The sequence below is a fragment of the Thunnus thynnus genome, chromosome 20, assembly GCF_963924715.1.
Source record: "Thunnus thynnus chromosome 20, fThuThy2.1, whole genome shotgun sequence".
NCBI classification, from domain to species: Eukaryota; Metazoa; Chordata; class Actinopteri; order Scombriformes; family Scombridae; genus Thunnus; species Thunnus thynnus.
In genome coordinates, this window is record NC_089536.1 from 18,132,357 (window position 1) to 18,152,742 (window position 20,386).

The 20,386-nt window shown below is 40.9% G+C and overlaps 1 protein-coding gene across 1 annotated transcript; it reads right to left on the bottom strand.

The window, feature by feature from the left end:
• Nucleotides 1-230: 230 nt before the first annotated feature.
• On the bottom strand, nucleotides 231-4,375 carry dlx4b (distal-less homeobox 4b). Its single transcript, XM_067576072.1, has 3 exons — nucleotides 3,678-4,375; nucleotides 2,553-2,746; nucleotides 231-924 (listed from the first exon to the last, which is right to left on the bottom strand). Exons 1-3 carry the CDS (start codon nucleotides 3,997-3,999, stop codon nucleotides 670-672), a joined length of 771 nt encoding a protein of 256 aa, XP_067432173.1. The 5' UTR covers nucleotides 4,000-4,375; the 3' UTR covers nucleotides 231-669.
• Between the last annotated feature and the right edge of the window lie 16,011 nt (nucleotides 4,376-20,386).

Below are 20,386 nucleotides of genomic sequence, written 5' to 3' on the forward strand. Positions count from 1 at the left end.
TCTGCAGATCGGGAACGCCTTAACCAGCTTTTGTTCATGAGACTATTATGTCTCACAGTTGAATCCGGCTGCCATTAATCTAGACTTCAATAAGCAGTCAGCGTCTCTGTCACAGTTGGATGAACAGAATCAAACACTCAACTATTTGTCATTTAAAATATTAGACACCGAGAAACATTGAACCGATGAAGCAGCCATCCAATCAGTAAAGTGAAACAAGAAAATCATAATGACGTCAATCCAACAGCTATTTATTTGCATAACGCTTTTAGCATTTGTTGGACAATGCAGCTGAAGTAAACCCATGCACACACACATTTATTTATTTTTTTTAAAAAAAGCCTTTATCCAGAGTCTCTTATTAAACTGCACACACACACTAAGTCCACATTTCAGTGAGCTGTGGCCGTGCAACAGAAGTTGCAGTGACATTATAACAAATCTAAAAAATATGTTTGATGCCCGGTCGAATTTTGCGGATAGTCAAGAGAGAGAAAAAAAAACATTTAAAACACACACGAAATACAATGAATATGAACAAGTTCTATTAAACACACGTTTCAGTTCTGTCGGCTGTGACTGGGAGGAGGCCTACAGGGCGAGTTCAGTGTAGCCTGAGTGCGCTCAAAGGCCGCGCACTTGGCCTGCACGACACGAAAAACAATCCACTCACATCATCTGATGCCTGGGCATCGCGTCCTGATGCGGATGGTGGTTTGGATACCAGTGACCAAAACTGTTCATGTAATTGTTTGGGTGCATTGGTGCTCCTTTGTTCGCCATGGAGACCTCCCAAAGCTGAGGCAACCCGGGCGAGCAGGGAGAGATGGAGTTGGTGCTGTGGAGATGTTCCCCCTCTGATCCGCTGGAATGCTTCATGATCTTTTTATACTTGGACCGCTTATTCTGAAACCATATTTTCACCTAAAAAGACAAAAATGCGCATAATTGTCATTGTGGTTAACAATCAGCAGTTATATAAAGGAAATAATACTGTGAATGGCTTTTTATTAGCACATTTCCCCAAATTTAACTCAATAGACTTTTCAGAATTGGCCTTAAGTGAAAATTGTAAACAATAAAAAGGGAAAACTCCTCATAACTCGCATCTTTTCTGTGTTTTTTTGCAAATCCGAGGCCTCCTATTGGTGTATTGTTAGCCCATTCAGGCAGCTGGTTGAGTGGCACTTGTACTCCATTAAAGCTGAGCTCTCTTATTGTTCGCTGTTTTATGAGTCCAATGGTGCATGAGTGTGACAGCAACAAGCCGAGACTAAGAGTATTGTTGTGAAATGAAAACAGCCCAAAGAGTGCTTGGATAATAAATCCGCGCTGTGGTGGGTCACTGAAATTTCTGCTGATTCAAATGGCTATTTTTACACTAGAACAATGGTGTGAATATTCATAAAAAAAATCATCAAAGAGCCCTCTGAATCAAGCTGTAAACATCCGAGCAACAGCAAGGCGGCATAAATGGGAGATAATTGCTGAGATAAGTCTTGAGGGATTAAGAAAAATGCGCAGGAGGGAGCTCAGATGACAGAGTGGATTCATTTGTTTATCTGATATTTTGAAACTATAAACGAAACTCAGGCAACATGGTCATTTTCGTCATGGAAGGAGGGCAAGATAAAGAGCAAGGTGCCACGTGAAGACTTCATTTTTGTCCCATTTGAGACTGATACAGCGACACGTGCACCTGTTTGGCCTCCAAAATATGTTTACGCATGCATGCAGTCATATTTCAGCCATATTTCCCCACATTTAATTCACATAATGCGTGCGTATATATTGTATTGGATCGTGTGTGTGTGTGTGTGTGTGTGTGTGTGTGTGTGTGTGTGTGTGTGTGTGTGTGTGTGTTTATGTGGAATAAACAAATAAAACTGGTTTAATAAGGTATCATGAATAATACCCTCTTGCATAATTTCTTCCTGATTCAGCCCTGATTTTGCAACCTTGTAATTGCTTTTATCTCTCTTTCTTTCTTTCTTTCTTTCTTTCTTTCTTTCTTTCTTTCTTTCTTTTTTAACTTTTGATGATTTAATTTTTTTTTTTTAAGCTGTGGTCATGCTTCATTCACACAGATCACTTCAAGGACCAGGGTTGACTAAGGAAACATATCCACGAAATTAAGTCTAGTAAATAAGGCATGCATTAAAGGATTAAGTTACAAATCACAACAATTTTGGTTTTTCATTTGATGTGCAGACCTGCTGTGATCCTTAATAATAGAGTAAATAAGAGATTTCCTTCTCAACCGTGTTGGGCAATTAACCAACAACACCCTCTGTCTCCCAGAATTTTTGTTTTCACTCTGCTTTAGGATGAATTAATTTAAGACGTTTGAATACAAAATGTAGGCTTATAGAAAATGATTCCACAAGTTCTAATAAGTCACTAAATGATAAATGTTGCAGGCTCGACGCTTGTGCCAAATAATTATTTGAAAAAACAATAATTAGCCTATACCATAATTAATAATATAGTGCATATAGACTCTAAACATTCTCTGTGTCCACTCAGGTCTGCTGTGTGAGTTGAAGGCCCACCTGAGTCTGGGTGAGCCCCAGTTTTGCCGCCAGGTCGGCGCGCTCCGGTAAGGCCAGATACTGGGTCTGCTGGAAGCGCTGGTGCAGAGCCTGCAGCTGCAGGCTAGAGTAGATGGTCCGAGGCTTCCGGATTTTCTTCACCTTGCCATTTAGACGAATATCTCTGCTGTCAATGATCGTGGACTTGTCGCGATCTGGTAGATGGAACAGAAAACAAAATGAGTTAAAACAAGAGGAGCTTTGATTTATAACATTTCATCTTCAGGCTGCACGTAAAAAAAAGTGACAAATGCCACATTTGAACAGATTTTCAACTTCCTGGTCTCCTGTTTTTAAGATAACACAATTTAACCTCTGAAACAACAGGAGAGCACTGATGAAAGGCTCGATTTTTCAGATGCAATACAAACAGGAAATATGATGCCTGAATACTGCAACTAACAGGCCTTACACTGCATACTGTAAACACAAAAGAGCCTGAACGCAAAAACTAACTTAACTCATCCGTGTTTTACTTGAATATCACGAAAGCATCATGGCCATAATTGTTTTGTTTACTGAGTTAAGTCTACCTTAAATTAGGCTCCATGTTTTTAATGAGAGATTCAAATAGTACTGACAACAACTTAACCCTGGTTTCACCTTTATATTACAGCGAATGCAAGAAGAATCGTTTTCAAAGTGAGAACTACCACGAAGGATTTCTATTTTCTGGAATGGTTTTTTATGTGCACTAACAATGAGGGTAAAAATTGGTTCTTGAGGTAGGCCCATGCCGGCTACACGGGCCATAATTGGACCTACCCACAGAAAATTATGGTCAATAAAATTAATAGCACCATCAGCCTTCATTATATAACATGAGTGGTATACTAGTGGTTGAATACTGGGGCCTTGTTTGGACATTATGAGAGTAGGTCTATAACGTCCTTACACGTTCAATACAACATGTTATGCAAAGAAAATTCTATTTTTTGGTAACTTGCTAGAACATCAAGTATTTTTTCTCGCCAGGAAATTGTGCGCCCTGTGCGTAATTGCGCGTGAGCATGTTGTAGGATCATAATTTTACAGCCATTAATGATACAACATTTTAGACCAGCTCGATTTGACTTTCTCACATACCTGTCTGTTCTAATCTGCTGTGGGCCAGACTGCTGCTGTTGCTGTGATTGTTGTGCTGGTAGGTCATGTAGGCAGACTGGGGATGAGTGTTCATCGCGCCGGGGTAGGCGTAGCCCAAAGATCGGCCATAGGACGCGCTGGCAGGAAAAGGACTTTCGTGCTGGGAATGCCCAGCAGCATGCAAGCCATGGACGGGGTAAATGTGAGAGAGTCCGGGGGAGTGCTGCTGATGTGCCGGATGTCCGTGGCCAAACTCTAAAAATGCCGATTTGGAGGGATCTGAGGCATTCAAACTGTCAGGCATGAAACCCACAGACATCATTAGCTAATACGCGAGTCCATAAACCCGTCGCTCTGAAGAGGCTTTCATGAGTTCTGTCGGACAGCGAGAAAAAGCTGGAGCAAATCCACACTTATGTCCAATGCATTTCTCGTGACAAAAAGTTTTCCGCGGTTATAAGTTACAATGTGCATGTTCACAACCGTTTGGGAGGCGAAAATCGAATAAAAGCGAAAGCGATCCTTCTTTACATCACTGGAGGAGCTGACATGGTTCTTCAAACACCTCCTGCCTGCAGAGCCTCAAACATACTGCCTTCCATCTGCGAGCTCTCTGATTGGTCTTCAGCAGCCAGCTGTCACCGGAGCTCCACCATTAACTTCATTAACATATGATACAGGATGCAGCTCTTCAGCCAGGAGGAACCTCCTTCTATAGATTATGAAATAATCTATTATTTGGACATAGGTAGAAATATCATTCTTGTATATCTCAGAATGAAATTAACTCTATCAAATAACAATGCAGAAAGAGTAGAATTAATATTATTATATTTCCTTCAGAAGATTTAATACGTTGTAGAATATTTGGCTAATAATTACAGAGCAATAGTTTCCTTTACTTTTTTACAATATAATCTTATATTATTACTGTGAAAATTTAGAGCTACAAAAGGCAAAGTTTGATAATTACCCAAAAAACATCTCTGATGCTTTCTCCTGGATAAAAGCAATGCTTAATGTAGGAGAATTAAATAAAAGTATTAGCCTTATCTAGTGCTGATAAAATAAATAAAATGTGACCCGACATTGTTTCATACCCTGCACATAATTTACGCCAAAATGATCCTTCTATTTAATTAATAGTTTTAATAGTGAAATAATTCGCTAAATTTATTGAAAACTTGGCATCAGCAGAATCGAATAGAGGACAAACAGATGAATATTTAATTGTTACCACTGTACGAAAACACTGTTTTCCTCTCTGGTGCAGGCTAATTAAAAATGAATAAAGAGTTTCTGAGACTGCAGTTACACTAAAAACTTCGTGATAATTATTTGGAATTTTCCTCCTTTAATTCTGCATCTAATAGAAGTTACAGAATTTTTCATGCTGAAAAATCAAAGACAAAAAATTTATTATCAACAGACCAAAGACATTTACTCCACACCTTCATAAAAGCTTCATTGTGCCTGTTTTTGGAAGACAAACTGACAAATTTTACTGCACATTTAATACTTTTCATTCTTAGCTTCAACTATAAATGGCCCAGGCTTACTGATGACACTGTCTGCAGTTAATTTACAAAAATGCTTTCATTCCTAGTAGGGAATTGATGAATATACATTTAATAATGTTCATTAATTTAAATTATTGAATCAGAACACACCAAACATTTATTGAAGCAATAAAAAACTACTAAATGAAGTTGTTCTGCAAAGCTGTTGTAGCTATCAATATAATCTGTATGACTGTATGAAATTCATCATTAGCTGGCAGTTTTATATGACACAAACATACTCAGCTCACATATCACTAATATTATTTCTGACTAAATGTCAGGGTTCATGAAGTAAAGAAGACTAATATAGGGAAAACACAAGCCTGCCAAAAGAGGGCGGGATTGTGGTGCAGACTGCAGAGTCAGCAAAACTCACAAGGTGCACATGGATACAGTGTGGGAGTGGGAGAGAAAATGGTCACCACAGGCTCAAAGAGCAACCCTGTCTATTGACTGGCTCTCTACCAGAGTGAATACACAGGTGGAGAAAAACAAACCGGGGGCAGGGGAGAGAAAAGTGTGGATATCCTGCTACTGAGGCTATATTTTCAATTTTTTAAAAGTGTGTGTGTGTGTGTTTTTTTTCCATCAAATCTGATAGAGTCACCATGTGCAGCCTTCAGCTAAATCACATGTAAGCTATGGTCAAATTATAAACAGAGTGTTTGGTGGGTTGAGCGTGGTGCTGAGCTGCTGTCCAACCCCGTCATTTTGGTCATGTCCTACCCTGCCTGCAACTACTGGGAATCCAGCAGCACTAAAAGGCCTGCTGGGGGCTGGACCGCTTCCCGATCCCCACAGGCCTCAGCCAAGCAGCCAGCCAGAACAAAGCCACAAATTATTATCATAGTAAAATTTCAGTCACAATAAAACAAAAGAGCTGCTGAGAGGCCAGTTTCATATTGTTGGGACAAGTTTCTGACATCACACATGAGGCCTTGCAGCTGTAAATCCTCCCTGGGAAACTATATCACTAAAGAATGCAATACTGTGGTTTTCTATTAGGAATTTATTGGTGTTGGGATTCTGGTGGCAGTTATGTATTAGCATTGACTGATAGGTTGCTGCAGTATAAGAGCAGGTGTTGCATTTAGAGCTCAGTCTTTTCAGTGGAAAAAACAACCTTTTTTGACACATGAATGAGATCAGGGAGGCCAAATGAAGGAAAAAAAACAAAACAAAACAAAGCACAAAGCTTTGCAGACACGCACTGCATACGCACACGCTCTCTTGTGAGGCACTTCAGCGGCTGAATGCGAGAGGATTGAGCCCTGGATGTGAATATCTGTCAAAACCATGCAGAGCAAAGGTGTGGGCATGTACGAGGTGTATGACACAGAGAGAAAGCAAGGAGAGGAGGCTCTTTCAGGCTTGTAATTATGTCTGTATTACGGGTGCAGAACAAAGGCAAGCCCTGCAGTCATATAGGGCAGGGATGGGTCTTCGCCGTGGCTCTCTTAATACACGCAAAGGGATGATGTTTAAAACAGTCACACTCCTGAATGCAACCCAGACTCACTGGCGTCTACTCTGCTGCAACAGTGCACATGGGCATACGTCTGCAGAGGTGTGTTTGACATGGATGTGTATGTTCTCGCACCTCACACACACACACACACACACACACACACATACCAGTTGAATTTGTCCATCACGCAGCTCTGATGCAGAGTGACAGCATTCTTTGTGTACAAACCAAGAGCACATTCCCAGGCAACTGCCGCAGCTGTGATCTTCCCTACTGGCACGTCATGTTTTACAAGTAACCTTCTGTTGCTGGGGCTGAGCTGAGGCCTACTCAGGCTGACAGTCCATGACCCCGACAGGATGCCAGAATTTATTATCATAGGCTCAGCTCACTGCATAATAGACACGAATGAAGGCCCACATGTCCTATTTTAGCAGCGCACTCTGATGGGCTTGAAGCTGAGGTGTGGTTTGACACAATTATCCCACCAGAAGGGCATCACTCAGGTGAAATCAAAGTGTAGACAAGACGTGGGAAACATGGAAACGTCTTTTAAAAAAAGAACCCATTTCTGCCCATTTCTACCTGAATGAAACCAAATATATTCATCATCTATATTGGCTTTTTCTGTATGTTTTTTACACTTTTGGATGTTGTTATTTTGTCTGTATGGACTCACCTCCGCCCAGTGCTTCCCTTCCTTTCTTTTCATGAAAATCTCTCCTTCTGCTTGACGAGCCTTTCTTTGCACTTCCCTCACTTTAAAGCAGGTGTCTGTGATTGGCTCACACTATCCTGAAACACCTACCACTCTACAAGGCGGCTGTTTTTCCAATACCTTTTTACATCAACAAAAGCCAATGCAAACAACAGGATTCATGTTTTTCTCTGACTATTTTCTGCCTCAGGAAAGAGAAGGGGAGGCAGAGGAGGAGGCGGAGCACTGCAGAGAGGATGAAGGGCCAAATCTCTCCTCCAGGCGCCATCACGCAGGAACACTAATATCTGCACAGGCCCTGCGTCTCATTCCTCAAGTGCAGCCACGTTGCTGCTGCTGCTGATGTGTGTGTGTGTGTGTGTGTTTGTGTGCTTGTGTGTGTGTGTGTGTGAGTGTGTTGTGCCTCTGAGGGTCTGGAGAGTTCACTAGTGTTACATGATCAACATCACTCATGTGTGAGCTTTCTTGGCACATACAGACAAATGTTTACACACAGCTGATTAAAAAAGGAACATACATGTTTATTGTATTATTTCTTATCCTGTAATTTACTTTGAGTAATTTATGTAATGTGATTTATTTCTTCAACATGGACACTGCCTCTGAAATATATAACGGATTGACTGACTTATTAGTTACTCTGTTTATGGATTTGTGTTTAAAATTTTGCCATTAAAATAAACATTATGTATAATTGCATGTCAATCAAGAATAATTGTGATATATTTGTGGTGATGACATGTCCAACTATAATATTTTTAGGCAACAATGCTAGGTATTTTTTATATTTTTAATTTATTAAATTAGGATTTAATCTTAATTAAGATTTTTCAACTTGTGTCCACCTTTAATTAACTCATCCTTATTAAAATTAATGCATTTGAGGTATGGGTTGTATACATTTCCCAATGTTATCTGTAAATAATAGACTGTATTTAAAATATTCACGCTCAAGTGCTGTTTGCTTATGAAAATATGCATCCAGTTTTTTCCCCCCAGCTGCTGTTAATTAATTAATATTTGCAATTGGCTTGATCCGCTCTAATGTATTATTCTGTATTTAACTCTATTGGCCCTACAATCGTATAAATAAGAATAATATCTGATGAATGCACGATTCATTTTAATTATTAAACATATGTCTCTGCAACTATATCTCCAAAAAATGAACATGTAAAGCATAAAAACATTTTTTCTACACTGTACTTCAGCAAAATTTTGCAATTAGATTTGACAGCTGGAAGAAAAAAAAACTCAAGTCATTACCTGTTTTTTGGCCATTCATCCTTCTTTTAGCCCTATTTGCAATATTAATTTCGACGGTTTAAAATCCGCCTCCTATTCATGAGCATGCACGCAGCACGTTTACCTGAATTTCTTTGGAATATCTTCAAAGCACACTTTTTATCGGCCGATTAGAAATGAAAGTATAGATTTAAAAACAAATTAAATCGAGCTAATTTATAGGTAGGCTATTTGTCACCGTTTTGGCACAATTACAAAGAAAATCAGATGGAGCGCCTGTAGGCTATCCAGGAACAAAGTAGAAAACAGATAGCCTTAATAATACAATTAATCAGTAAGAAAAAAAAAAAGCAAAATACACTTACAATTATCTTTTAAAACTAAAGTGACTTAAAGTGAATACCGTTGCGTGGGAAAAGCCGGAGTGTGTCTGGTCTTTAGGCTCAAGCTTTGAATTCATCACTGGCATAATTGTTGCCAGACAGCGGATGACAGCAACATCGCCCACTGCCGCTGACTGTTGGACTTAAACTTTTAATTGATTGGTTGAATATAGAGGCCTTGGCAACTCTGGAGGGAAAAAAAACCGTCTGGAATCCGTTAACCGTAATACGCATGTAAGCCATTTTTGCAGCAAGGTGTCACACGGGGCATCTAATTTAAATGGCTTCATTTGAGAACGGCGGTCATATGTCTAAATTATACATTGTTGATTTTTTTTTTTCTTTAACCTTCCACAGTCGTCTGGTTGTGGCTCAGATGCGCATTTGGTACCAATTCTGACTGTGGGCGCTGGCACACACAGACACACACAGTTTACCCTCATATACTGCAAAATCATGCAGTAACCTGTCTATATAAATCCACTGAGAGCCCAGCTGATGGACAGGCAGTGGGACAGTAGTGGCAGTGTATTGGGTTACAGTGCTTGGCTGTAGCTGCCCTAATAGTCTGTGCCTGCTCCACATCTGGAACAAAGAAGCCAGTCTGGGTCTACCCTTGGTGTTTACAGCTCTGTTGTTTTTTCACACTCCTCGCAAAATCTTGCCCAAACACACATTCCAGCCTCACCAGCTCAACATGGGGGGAAAATATATACTATATTTTTCCACTGTAAATCTTGCCCCCAGTACCAGGGGAGGCGGAGAAGAAAAACAAAAGCTTGGAAGCTGGCACGGATCAGCGGGGAGACAGAGAGTGGCAGCGACTCTCCGAGGATTGGCAGAGAGACAGATTCTCTGTGTTAGAATCCTGCTTGGCCTGGTGGCTGAGATGGCATATGAGTTCAGTTGAGGTCAAAACAGCTGGGAGGAGTGGCATCATGAGCTGCCAGAGCTGCTGGGTTCGTTAACTGTCTGTTTACAAGCATCTGAGGAGACATCTGACCTTACATTCCACGCAGAAGTATTTCAAAAACATCTATTGAGGCTTTTTTGTGAAGAAAATAAAACATAAAGACTGTACAGACAATATGTTCAGGCCACATCTTCTCTGGAAACATTAAAAAGATCCACAGTGCCCGTAAAGTCAGCGAAAAAAGCCCTATAGGTTTAACAAGCTGCAGATGTTAAGACAAGAAAATACTAAGAAGTGCAGCTTTTATAATTTCTCTCTGTTGTTTGTATCTCTGCAGGCAGAGCAGATGAGCTGACAGACGGAGGTGGAAATACTGAACATACCGGACAATGATTTGCCCAGGGGAGTCACACATGCACACCCAATCAACACACAATGACACATGGCTTGTGGTTGCCAGGTTTAGACAGTAGGTCCTGTTAAAGACCGGTTTACCAGGTCCAAGGATTATCCATCTGAAGTTACCTGCCCCCTCTGGGTAACGTGAACCCCTTTTGTGGTCTGCAGGGCAACAGTGTGCGAGCGTCAGTTTGAAATGCCAGAGGTGACGAGGATGACAAGCCTTAGAGGATGGGACATCTGTCTGGGCAGCAGGACAGAGGTTGCCAGGTTAAGTGACAGCTCTGTGGAACAGCGGGCACATAATCCTCCACAATTAAATCCTCTTATCTGACATCAAAAAGGGACCGTGTGAGAAATCTAGAAAAGCAACATGTGAGCTACGTGTCAAAACAAGCACAGAGACCTACAGCAGCTCTCCTGAATGTCCTCTGAATAGAGAATTAAAATATGGCCTGATATAGAGCTTGCACAGCCCATGAGGTCAAAGCCCTTTCTTTATAGCTCTTCAATGGGAACAACTTGACGGGATCAAGTTCAGCTCCTGACAACAAGCCCCGGCTCTGTCAAGTGTTAAGTTCCATTGTGACCTACAATGGAACACAATGGCCCCACAGCACCCAGCCTGCACCACGCTGACTATCAAATGACAGCGTCTCTCAGAGAAAAACCTGGCAAACTGATATTAAGATATGTGTCTGTTGTATGTGTCGTTTGTTTTTCTTTTACATCATGCAGTATGTGTGAGGTGTTTTTTTTTTTTTTAGTTTAAAAAATAAAATGTGGAGATTTCTTCTTTTTTAACAGCTGATTAGAGGTTAAAAGAAAATTATAAAGCCTTATGTTTACTTTTACACAACATTTGAATTACTTAGCTATTATTCATTGATGTATTCATGTATATTTTTGACTCTTCTGATAACATTTTACTATCTTTTGTCAGATTGAGTGCTCCATACTTCTCACATTAAGATTTTACACACAGAACATCTGATCAGCTTATAAAATATGATGCATCGTTATAGTTTAAACTACTCAACAATATATGAAGCAGTTAAATTTAGCTCTGCTTTGACCAAATATAACATCAAAGTACCTCGAAAATATTCATGTATTAGTAATGATTGAATAATATAATAATATAGTATTGACAGGGGCCACTATACATAATGATTACTTTTACTTTTGATACTTTAAGTACATTTCTTAACGCTTTTACAGATAATAGCTTCATTAATACCATTCAGGAAGTTTGTATTTTGCTGCTGACACTTCTGTATTTTTACTTTTACTTTTACTTGCAACAGAGCTTTTTTTTTTTAGAGTGCAGTATTTACTTTTTCTTTAGATGATGTATAAAAATGACAACGTGGAAGTTGTATGTAGACATTCATCAAACGAAAGCCATGACAAAGTAGGCTTTACAATATTTGAACTTTAAACTCTTAACGTTGTAATAGGCAAAAACTTGATAAAAGTTTATGGGGCAGGTAATAGGTTATTTTGATGTTGGGAGAGTATTTAAGAACACATTTTCTTAAATGTATTTTTTAAAAAGTAGAATAAAGTATTAGGTAAGAAAATATTTAATTGCTGTTTTAATGAATGCCATGTCTCTTAGACACAATAACAATGAAGAAAAGACCTGTTGTGTAAAGCGACCATGAATAAGTGAGCAGTCACAGTAAACTACTAAGCCGCCCGGCGTTTAAAGTTTGCTCCCATGACCCTGGCTTCGTCGTGACCATTTTGCTGCAGTGCTTCAGGTGTTTAACCTTGTCATATTAAAGCGTTTGTCACTGGAGGGCTAGACGACTGGGGCCAGGATGGGCCGCGGATTTTAAAAAGGCCTGTGCTCCCAGATCATCAGATTGTCAGAGTCTGTCTGAAGCCTGCCAAGAAACATCAAAGCCTCAGACTCGCTCATATCATCTTTGAACCTCACCAAAACATGCCCTCTGCTCGCGCTCCCTGCCTGCATTCTTGCCCTACATCATCTTTTGATAATTAAAAAAGACGCCTACATAGATTTGATTGACAGGAGAATAAAAGCAGACCAAATACAAATTAAATGAGGAACACCTTTGTGAATTTGTTGCAGCTTTGTGTGGATGTCTGACATGTCATGCCAGCCCTCTGTCAAGGCGAGGAGACAGTCTCAGTCTGAGCAAGCCCGCTCACAGAGGGAGCAGCCTCCCATCAGCTCCTGGCCAAGATTGATGGCTATGAAAGAGCTACCTGAGGCAGAGATCAAAGTCAGACAGGATACATATGCCTTAGCATTTAACTCTTTCATCTCCCGCCTTTTCTTACGTGAGTCATGACCCTTCACCTGTCTATCTGTTTGACCTCTAGCTGATGAATGGTATTGGCGTTGAGAGGCTGCCATTTTTTGCTTATTGGGGGGTGGGGTGGTGGTGGGGGGAAATCAGATAAAATGAAATAAAAGCTGAAATGAGTTTTTAGAATTTACTTATACGTTGTTGACAAAAATGACAGGATGGAAAGCGGCGTAGTGGTGATTCAACACACTTTGATACATTTTTTTACTCTCCACGACAATAAATAAGAGCTTTTAGGTTTCTCAACGTGGGGCTCTCCTCACAATGGAGGCCAGTGGTGGAGGGCTATTTGCATTCCAGCAGCGAGAGTGAGGACAATTAAGCCATTTCCCCTCCAATCTATCTCCCTCCAGCCAGCCATCCAGGCAGCCCGGTAGATCAATGGGAAGTGCAGCTGCACAGCCCATGTGTGCCAGGCTGTGAGACAGAGGAGAAGATTGGGGTTAAAACCCTCCTGGCCTTCAGATTGGCTCCATACCTGAGTCAAAGCACAGGCGAACCAGCAGCTGTTGCCGGGCAGAGCAGGGAAACAGAGGTTCTCACCCCATCTGTAAAAGCATTACATGGTTTCTGGCTTTGGCTTACTGTTTATTTTCCTAACGATTTGAGCTAAGGTGTCTGTATTGTGCATTCAGCGTAATTTTGTACCTGAAAGGAGAAAGCTTTTATAGCAGCAGGTTCATTTCACCACCTGTATTGCTAGATGCATAAAAGAAACCAAAAGAAGCTTCTATCACAGTCCATCCCTGTGCTTTACCCCAGGCACTTTAGACTGGCCACTCCAAAATCAATTAGCCAAATCACATTTCACAAAAGTAGCTCAGTTCTGCTTTCAGCGGCCAGGCCCCTCAGGTGTCAGGGAGTCGGCTTAAAGGTGCGGGCAGTGAGCTTTGGTTTAAGTTGTGTGGGATTAGACCAAACAAAGAGCCATAGATATCTAGCCGCACCTGTGCAACTTGCTCCTCAAGGACCGCTAATAGGGAGAGTCTTTGGTCCAAATGGCGGGTGCTCAGAACTTAATCTCCCGGCTCTCGGGCCATCGCAGGTATCTGTTTCCACTGTTCCCGGCAGCAGAAACTGTCCTGAACTTGGACATAATCGAAAAGCCATCATGTAACAGGGACTTCCATCTCCGCTCCAACTGCCAAGTCCAGGTGATCAATCATTTACATGTGTAATTAGGAACGGGTGTCAAAACAGAAACTGTACCCTCGCTCAGGGACCCTGTGTGCAGTGGGCTGACATCAGACTTGGCAAGTAGTGGGTAAACAGGGCCAGAGAGAAAGAGACAGAAAGAGAGAGAGAACGAAAAATGAGATGCTGAGATGTGCAGGTTTTTACCACCCAAGGGGGCGAACTGCTCTTCAGCATATCAAGTTATGTAAGAGCTGTTTATAAGCTGACTTAAACAATGGTGTGCAGTACTTTAAGTTAATCTTCAGTGTTACTACGAATTTATCCCCGTATATCAAATAAAACTTTGGAAATGAAAACATGAGAAGTCAGTCATTTCAGAAGGTCTTAGGGCTGCATAATAACACCCACATTCTAAATCTCTATTACAATACGGAGACAAAAATTATTTTGTTACGGATCAACAGCAATCACATATATTTCATAACTGATCCCCTCGCCTGAACTTTTGTTTTACTCAAGTGGCTCAGTGGTCTCTTGAGGGCCCAACCAGCCATTCAGTCCATTTGAGGTCATAACAAAGGATTACACAGCAACAACAAACACGTCCCTGTGTAAAGTGATATTTTGAATACACAAGATAAAAGGACAAAGGATGCTATGAATTTACTTTGATTTTTTGTCCAAGTTCTCTCATACCAGTTTTCAACATTTTATAAGCGACAAACTGATGTGGATTTGCACTTTCTAATATTAACACCTGACCAAAACACAAAAATCACTTCAGTCTAACAACCTGATAGAAATTTATAGATGCAAATCTTAAGTGACGTTTTCCCACGGTCAATGGGCGTGCTCAAAAACGGGCAAGAGAGCGCACAAATACCAGTGCCCAATAATCCACCTGTCACCTGAGGGGGATAGGTGTGGTGCTGCAGGGTTAAGGAGGGGATATGTGCGGGCTACCGTGACTTATGTGGACTCATCCAGCCGCCACCTCAGTGCCCAAGGGGTGAGTGGGTGTTTAAAAGAGCCTGTCTGGGGCCTAAGTTTAGAGTTTCCCGGCACAGAGTGGCTGAGCTTTGAAGAGGCAGAGTCCAGTAATGAATTAGAGTATTGTCTGCTCGGAGGGAGAAGCCTCTGGGTGGGACATCAGATCAAAGGAGGTCCTACTTTATTACTTACAGCGTCAGTTCAGGTATGCAACTGGACAGAGCAGAGGGCAGACACACTGACCCTGAAAAAAAGGACTTGCAGGGACTGTCCTGACTTATACATATAGGTGGATGGTTTGTTATTGTAGTCCAAGAGTCTGTACAGGACTAATAGTTTTTGTCATCAAATGATTTGTGATAAACCCTTATACCACATTATATTAAAGGTAAATGTTGTTTTTTAATATTCCGTATCATCCAAAGCCCAAACCTAGTAAATTAAAGCTTGTTGCTGTTCTAAACAAAGGCAGTTGGGTCCGTCTATTTAATGATAAAACCTACAGGGAGCGAAGTTGTCATGTGATGTTTCTGGATGCAACAATAGAGGACTATACATCAGTTTGAATAGACAGAGAAATACCAGGTAGCTGGTATGAGGAGTGGCTGCTATAATAGCTGACTCAATTCAGATTAAATAAATAATGTTAACTAACATTTTGAGGCTTGGGAATAAGATTGTCTTTACGACTTTTATGCACCTAGCTGATATGGCATTTTAGTCTTGTGTGAAACACCTAGCCATGGTCTACAGCTCTGATGTGACTGTGAAACGAGTTATCTCTAAAACATGTGATGGCTTTTTATTCAAGCACCAGGCCTCTCAGCCTTTACAGCGCAGAGACACGGAGGAATGCACCTCTCAGGTGGCTCCACACCGTCCTGGGGCTGCTGCAGCCTCTCGCAGGGTCATTCTCCCATGACATTCTCCTCAGTGTGAAGAGGGAACAACACACCTCTGCTTTGATGTCAAAGTGGTCAGGTTTAGAGGATGAGGCAATGACGTGAGAGACACAAACACCTGGATGGAGTGGAACTAAACAGGAATGCACTTTAGATGGGAGAGGAGCAGATGTCATATCTGCAATTGAAGTATACTGTATACTGTAACATTTTCCAGGAATGCATACAATAAATTTCAAAACTACAGTATATGATTCTGTAAATCAACAGAACTGTAAAGTGTCCAGGAACCATGCTGAGACTGTTAATCTATGTTTGGTGGAACACCGCTGACATGAGGGATGAACAACTGTCACACACATATCTTTGAGTACTGTAACTTACAGTATAATATCAAAAAGTGCAAAGAGCTCTGATTGAAGGAGGTCTGGCAGACCTGATGCTTGTTAATATGTAAAGCCAGCATCATTTGTAACACCAATATAGTTTCCACAAAAGACTTATCAACAAGGTAATTTCCGATCAACTTAAAAAACCTTTACATATAGTCTTGTAAAGTAAAGGAGCCAAATCTAAATCTTTGCGGATCAGATTTACATCACAAGGTCTACTTACTGACAACCACATCTCATGGTATTCGTGGAGTTTGCTCAGTTGTGAAATCCAGTTCAAAACTCTAGAAAAAAGGGCAAGTGGATCTTGAGTTAAGACTCCTTTTTTGGTCAGGCTGCTGTTTCCAAGGTCAAAAATAAATTTTTATGGTCAGCACTCATGGATGCCTGAAGCGTTAACAAATAGATTCCCATTGTGTATTGTTTTTATTTATTTGCATTTGTGTGTATTATGTAATGTCCCACTGTGAGACAGGAGCTGTAAGAATAAGTAAGCCTAGTTCACATCAATGATTTGTAATGAGACAAAATGGTTTGAGAGTGTTGCAGAGAAAATTGGAGCGGTATGAACTAGTTAGTTGCAGAGCATCTGAAGCCGTTGCCTGAGGTCTCAAAAGACCTACCTTGTCAAATCACCAAGTGCAGTTTTACAATGTAAGACATAGACGTAGACATATCTATTTCTCTTCAGTCAATCAAGAAACAGCACAGACTAGTAGGAAAACGTGGCAGATTTCTGGACAGAGGGGAAGGAAGACCAGCTCATCCAACTTTTTGAAGAACAGCATTCACTTTATGATTGTAGTGCAAAAATGTACTCCAATAAAATAAACAAAGATAACACTCTCTGCTCAATTGCAAGTGTCCAGGGTGTGTCCGGTAAGTTACGTCTTGTTCTTTTTCATTTACGTTTAGCTAATGTTGTGAGTTAAGTTAGCTAACATTAACAAACAGCCACCCAAACAGTGATAACATTTAATCTGTTCATAGATAGTGACATAGCTTGTGGACTATCGAAAACAAAAAGAAATCCAGTTAATCCACTTAATGTATCAACACAGAAGGAGTGGGGTATGCTGGTGCGTCGTTGCTATGGAAACTGTCATCTGTGTATTTTGTAACATTTACAATCAGACGTCTTGGGATTCTTTGGCAAGTTGCATCCAGTCTGGTTGCGGATCATTGATCTGAGCTGGCCTTAAAACTTGTTTCTAGTGTGTTGCAAGAATCACCTGCTAGTGATATTTAGCTAACATGAGCCCACCAAACCAGACATTAGCTGTTTCCTTCTCCAACTGGTTAGACATGAACAGTAGTTTTGTCAAAGCCTCTGTTCATTTCATTGTTTCTTATGGCCTACCAATGGGCACATTACATTACACCGCTGGAAAAGTTAGCTTCATCAATTTGAAAAGTTGGGATTTAATTATTTTCAAGCACTATATAGACCCAACACAGGTAGGTTAATCTGACACTAAACATTTGTTTAGATTTGTCGTGTAGCTCACTTGTCTCTTCCAGTTGACAGAAGTCAAACCTATCAGCTAAATTTACCTTTTTCCAGCACTGGCTCACATGTTTTGAGAATCAAAAGACTTGCCTCTGCAAAGTAGTATTTTCTATGATGCAACTACTTGTTTATCAGGAGGTAAAAGCCCAGTCAAGTTCGAAGGTAAATTCCATCAAATGTATGTTACCAGGGACAATACAGGCACCAGTGAAATACTGCAATGGAAATTTAATAAAGTAGAGTTATGTATTGACAGTGTGTATGATATGACTTGTTGTTTTGAAAAAGGGAAATAAACTGAATCAAATCACTAGCAGAATGTGAGACTTTATACCACACTAAATGTTTGTGGAGAGAACTGAAATCAAATAAAATCACTGTTGGATTAAATCATTATACCCCTGTACTCCCAGCGGAGCGGTCCAGCTTCACAGACGCCCCCTGATGAAAGCAGAACATAGTCTCTCTATGTGGTGGATTGCTTTCCTGTGGGAATAGTGGCTCTCAAGTCGCCCATTCCTCTTTTCTGTTTCTCACCAGTTGGGTCTGCTGCTCAGCCACCCAGCCATAATGTCATAATTGTCCTGTTCCTCTGCTCCTCTTCAGCCAACGGGACACAATGGATGGCAGCTTAGGTAGAGTGTGAATAGAGGCCCCAAACTGGGTGGGTCCCAGATTATTCTCACACCTGCTGCTCTCACCTTGGCACTGTGAATGGCTGCCCCTGTGCTACAGGAGGAAAGCAGGTAAATGTGTTGTATTCGGGAGTTTTTCATGAATCATGTAACAACACAGTCAAATAATGTGTTGCCCTAACAACTTGATGTTATAGACTTTCAGCAATCGGTGTCCTGCACAATCACAGTCCCTTAGAAATAACTAATTATTGTTATTTTCACTGATAAAATATACAGGGACCGCGCTGCACCACAGCACTGAACCACTTGAAAACCAACATTGTTTTGCAGTGGAGCTCCCAAGGTCTCAATTAGCCCTGATGACTTTCGTAGAGGGAGCTTGTGTTTAAATCAACCACGGAAATTATTGCTTGAGGGGGACATAATAATTGATTCTGAGGCCCCAGAACCACAAAACAATTACTGATTCCTTATTTATGTTTGTCAGCTATGACAACAGGGGCTTCAATAAACCAGCAGGAAGGGAAAACAAAACTGCACACAGGGGACCAGACTTCACTCTGAAAAAAATGTAATTGTCAATCAGCTTGTCTACACGCTACATAGAAGAAATGAATTGAAAGAAATGAATTTATTTTTTAAATTTCTTAAGTCTTAAAATTCCCTCAAAAGCAGAGGTGAACATGTTTATGCATATGAACCACCATCACTTGCTAATCATCCCTTGTGAATAATGTACAGTCTTGTTTAAACACGAGCACATAAACAATAGTGGCGACGCAGGGGACCAGGCAACAGGTGTGTTGGATAAACTGAAAGTTGATGTTGCTTCATCAGTTGAGATAAATGAAACCACACCATCTGTCATAATCACATAACATGTATCACCTCGTATAGCTGTAGGCATACTGAGAGAAATAGAAATAATACATTAATTTTGTGCACACGAGCCCAATAAAACATCTTTTTGAATAAGCATTCAGACCCCAAATGGTTCGTCCTCTCCAAGATTTCCTTATAAGTCACTGAGGCTCATAATGCTTTGTGGCGGACGTGACCGGCGTCGGCAGTGATGTACTTCCTGTGGGTTTGTCCCTCAGTCTGGCCCACAGAGAGATCTCACGATAAAGGTTTCATTTCTTGCCAGCTGCCTCTTCTGGTCACGTTAACTTGGACCTCATTAGGCATAATCTGCTCCCCAGGGCCAAGTCTTGAAAAACCTCTGCCTGGAAACTGCATAGAAATGCTCCAAGCAAAATGTTCCTCTTATGTGTCTGACCCAAAGACGAAAAAAACAAAAAAACAAAATCGCTTATCTGATGGATGGAGCTTTGGCAGTTCTCCTGTTTGAATGAGGCAGAAAGGAAAGTCTCTTTCTCTCAGTCAGTGTGGAACTTCAGATAACAGAAATAGCTACTTCTTAAAATCTGCATGTGTTGACAAATATGCCTTGTGGTGGGCGGGCAGCTGAGTAACTGCACTGTTTCAAACTGCTATGTGCGTCTGTTTTGGTTATGTGAGCTTACTTATTTCACAACCACAAAACCAAGCAAAACTGTGCATCCAAAAAAACGTAAATTCACTGTTAGCATATTTATTTGTGGCCGCTCAGAGAGCATTTTCAAAACGGCACTGAGAGAAACTGAGGAGCAAGCAATGACATGAGGATAGCAATCTCGCGCTGAGGAATTTGGCCAAGCTTTAGCAGACATGACGAACTGGTAGTGATAACGCAGGCAGAATGACTGATCCTGCTCATACCCAAACATGTAACCTCTTCGTTGGCTGTGTAGGGGCTAGCACTTCAAACACATCCATATTTCAGTGACAGGAGGCTCCGGGGTAAAACAACCCATTTACCTGTAATCTGTTTTAAAAGCAGCCTAGGAGGAGTGAGGCAGGCCTGTAACGATGGGAGAAGATCTGCCTTGGGAGAACGTGTCAAGAGTTGAAAAATAGAAAGACGAGGAGGAAGGTGACGCTCCAATTGACCAGAGCTTGACCCCATTAGCTCCAGCTAAGTCACTTCAGGCAAAGTAGAAAAATTTTGTTTTAATGTAGGACAACTGAAAGGAAGATTTTAAAGAATCACGACAACCCAAACTAGCCA

What these genes read in the sequence shown, in the direction of transcription:
- dlx4b (XM_067576072.1), bottom strand. Translation starts at nt 3,999, where the DNA reads ATGATGTCTGTGGGTTTCATGCCTGACAGTTTGAATGCCTCAGATCCC. An exon ending in CAGCAGATTAGAACAGACAG is followed by an intron (nt 2,747 to 3,677) that starts GTATGTGAGAAA and finishes TCCATCTACCAG; the next exon opens with ATCGCGACAAGTCCACGATC. An exon ending in TGGGGCTCACCCAGACTCAG is followed by an intron (nt 925 to 2,552) that starts GTGGGCCTTCAA and finishes TTGTCTTTTTAG; the next exon opens with GTGAAAATATGGTTTCAGAA.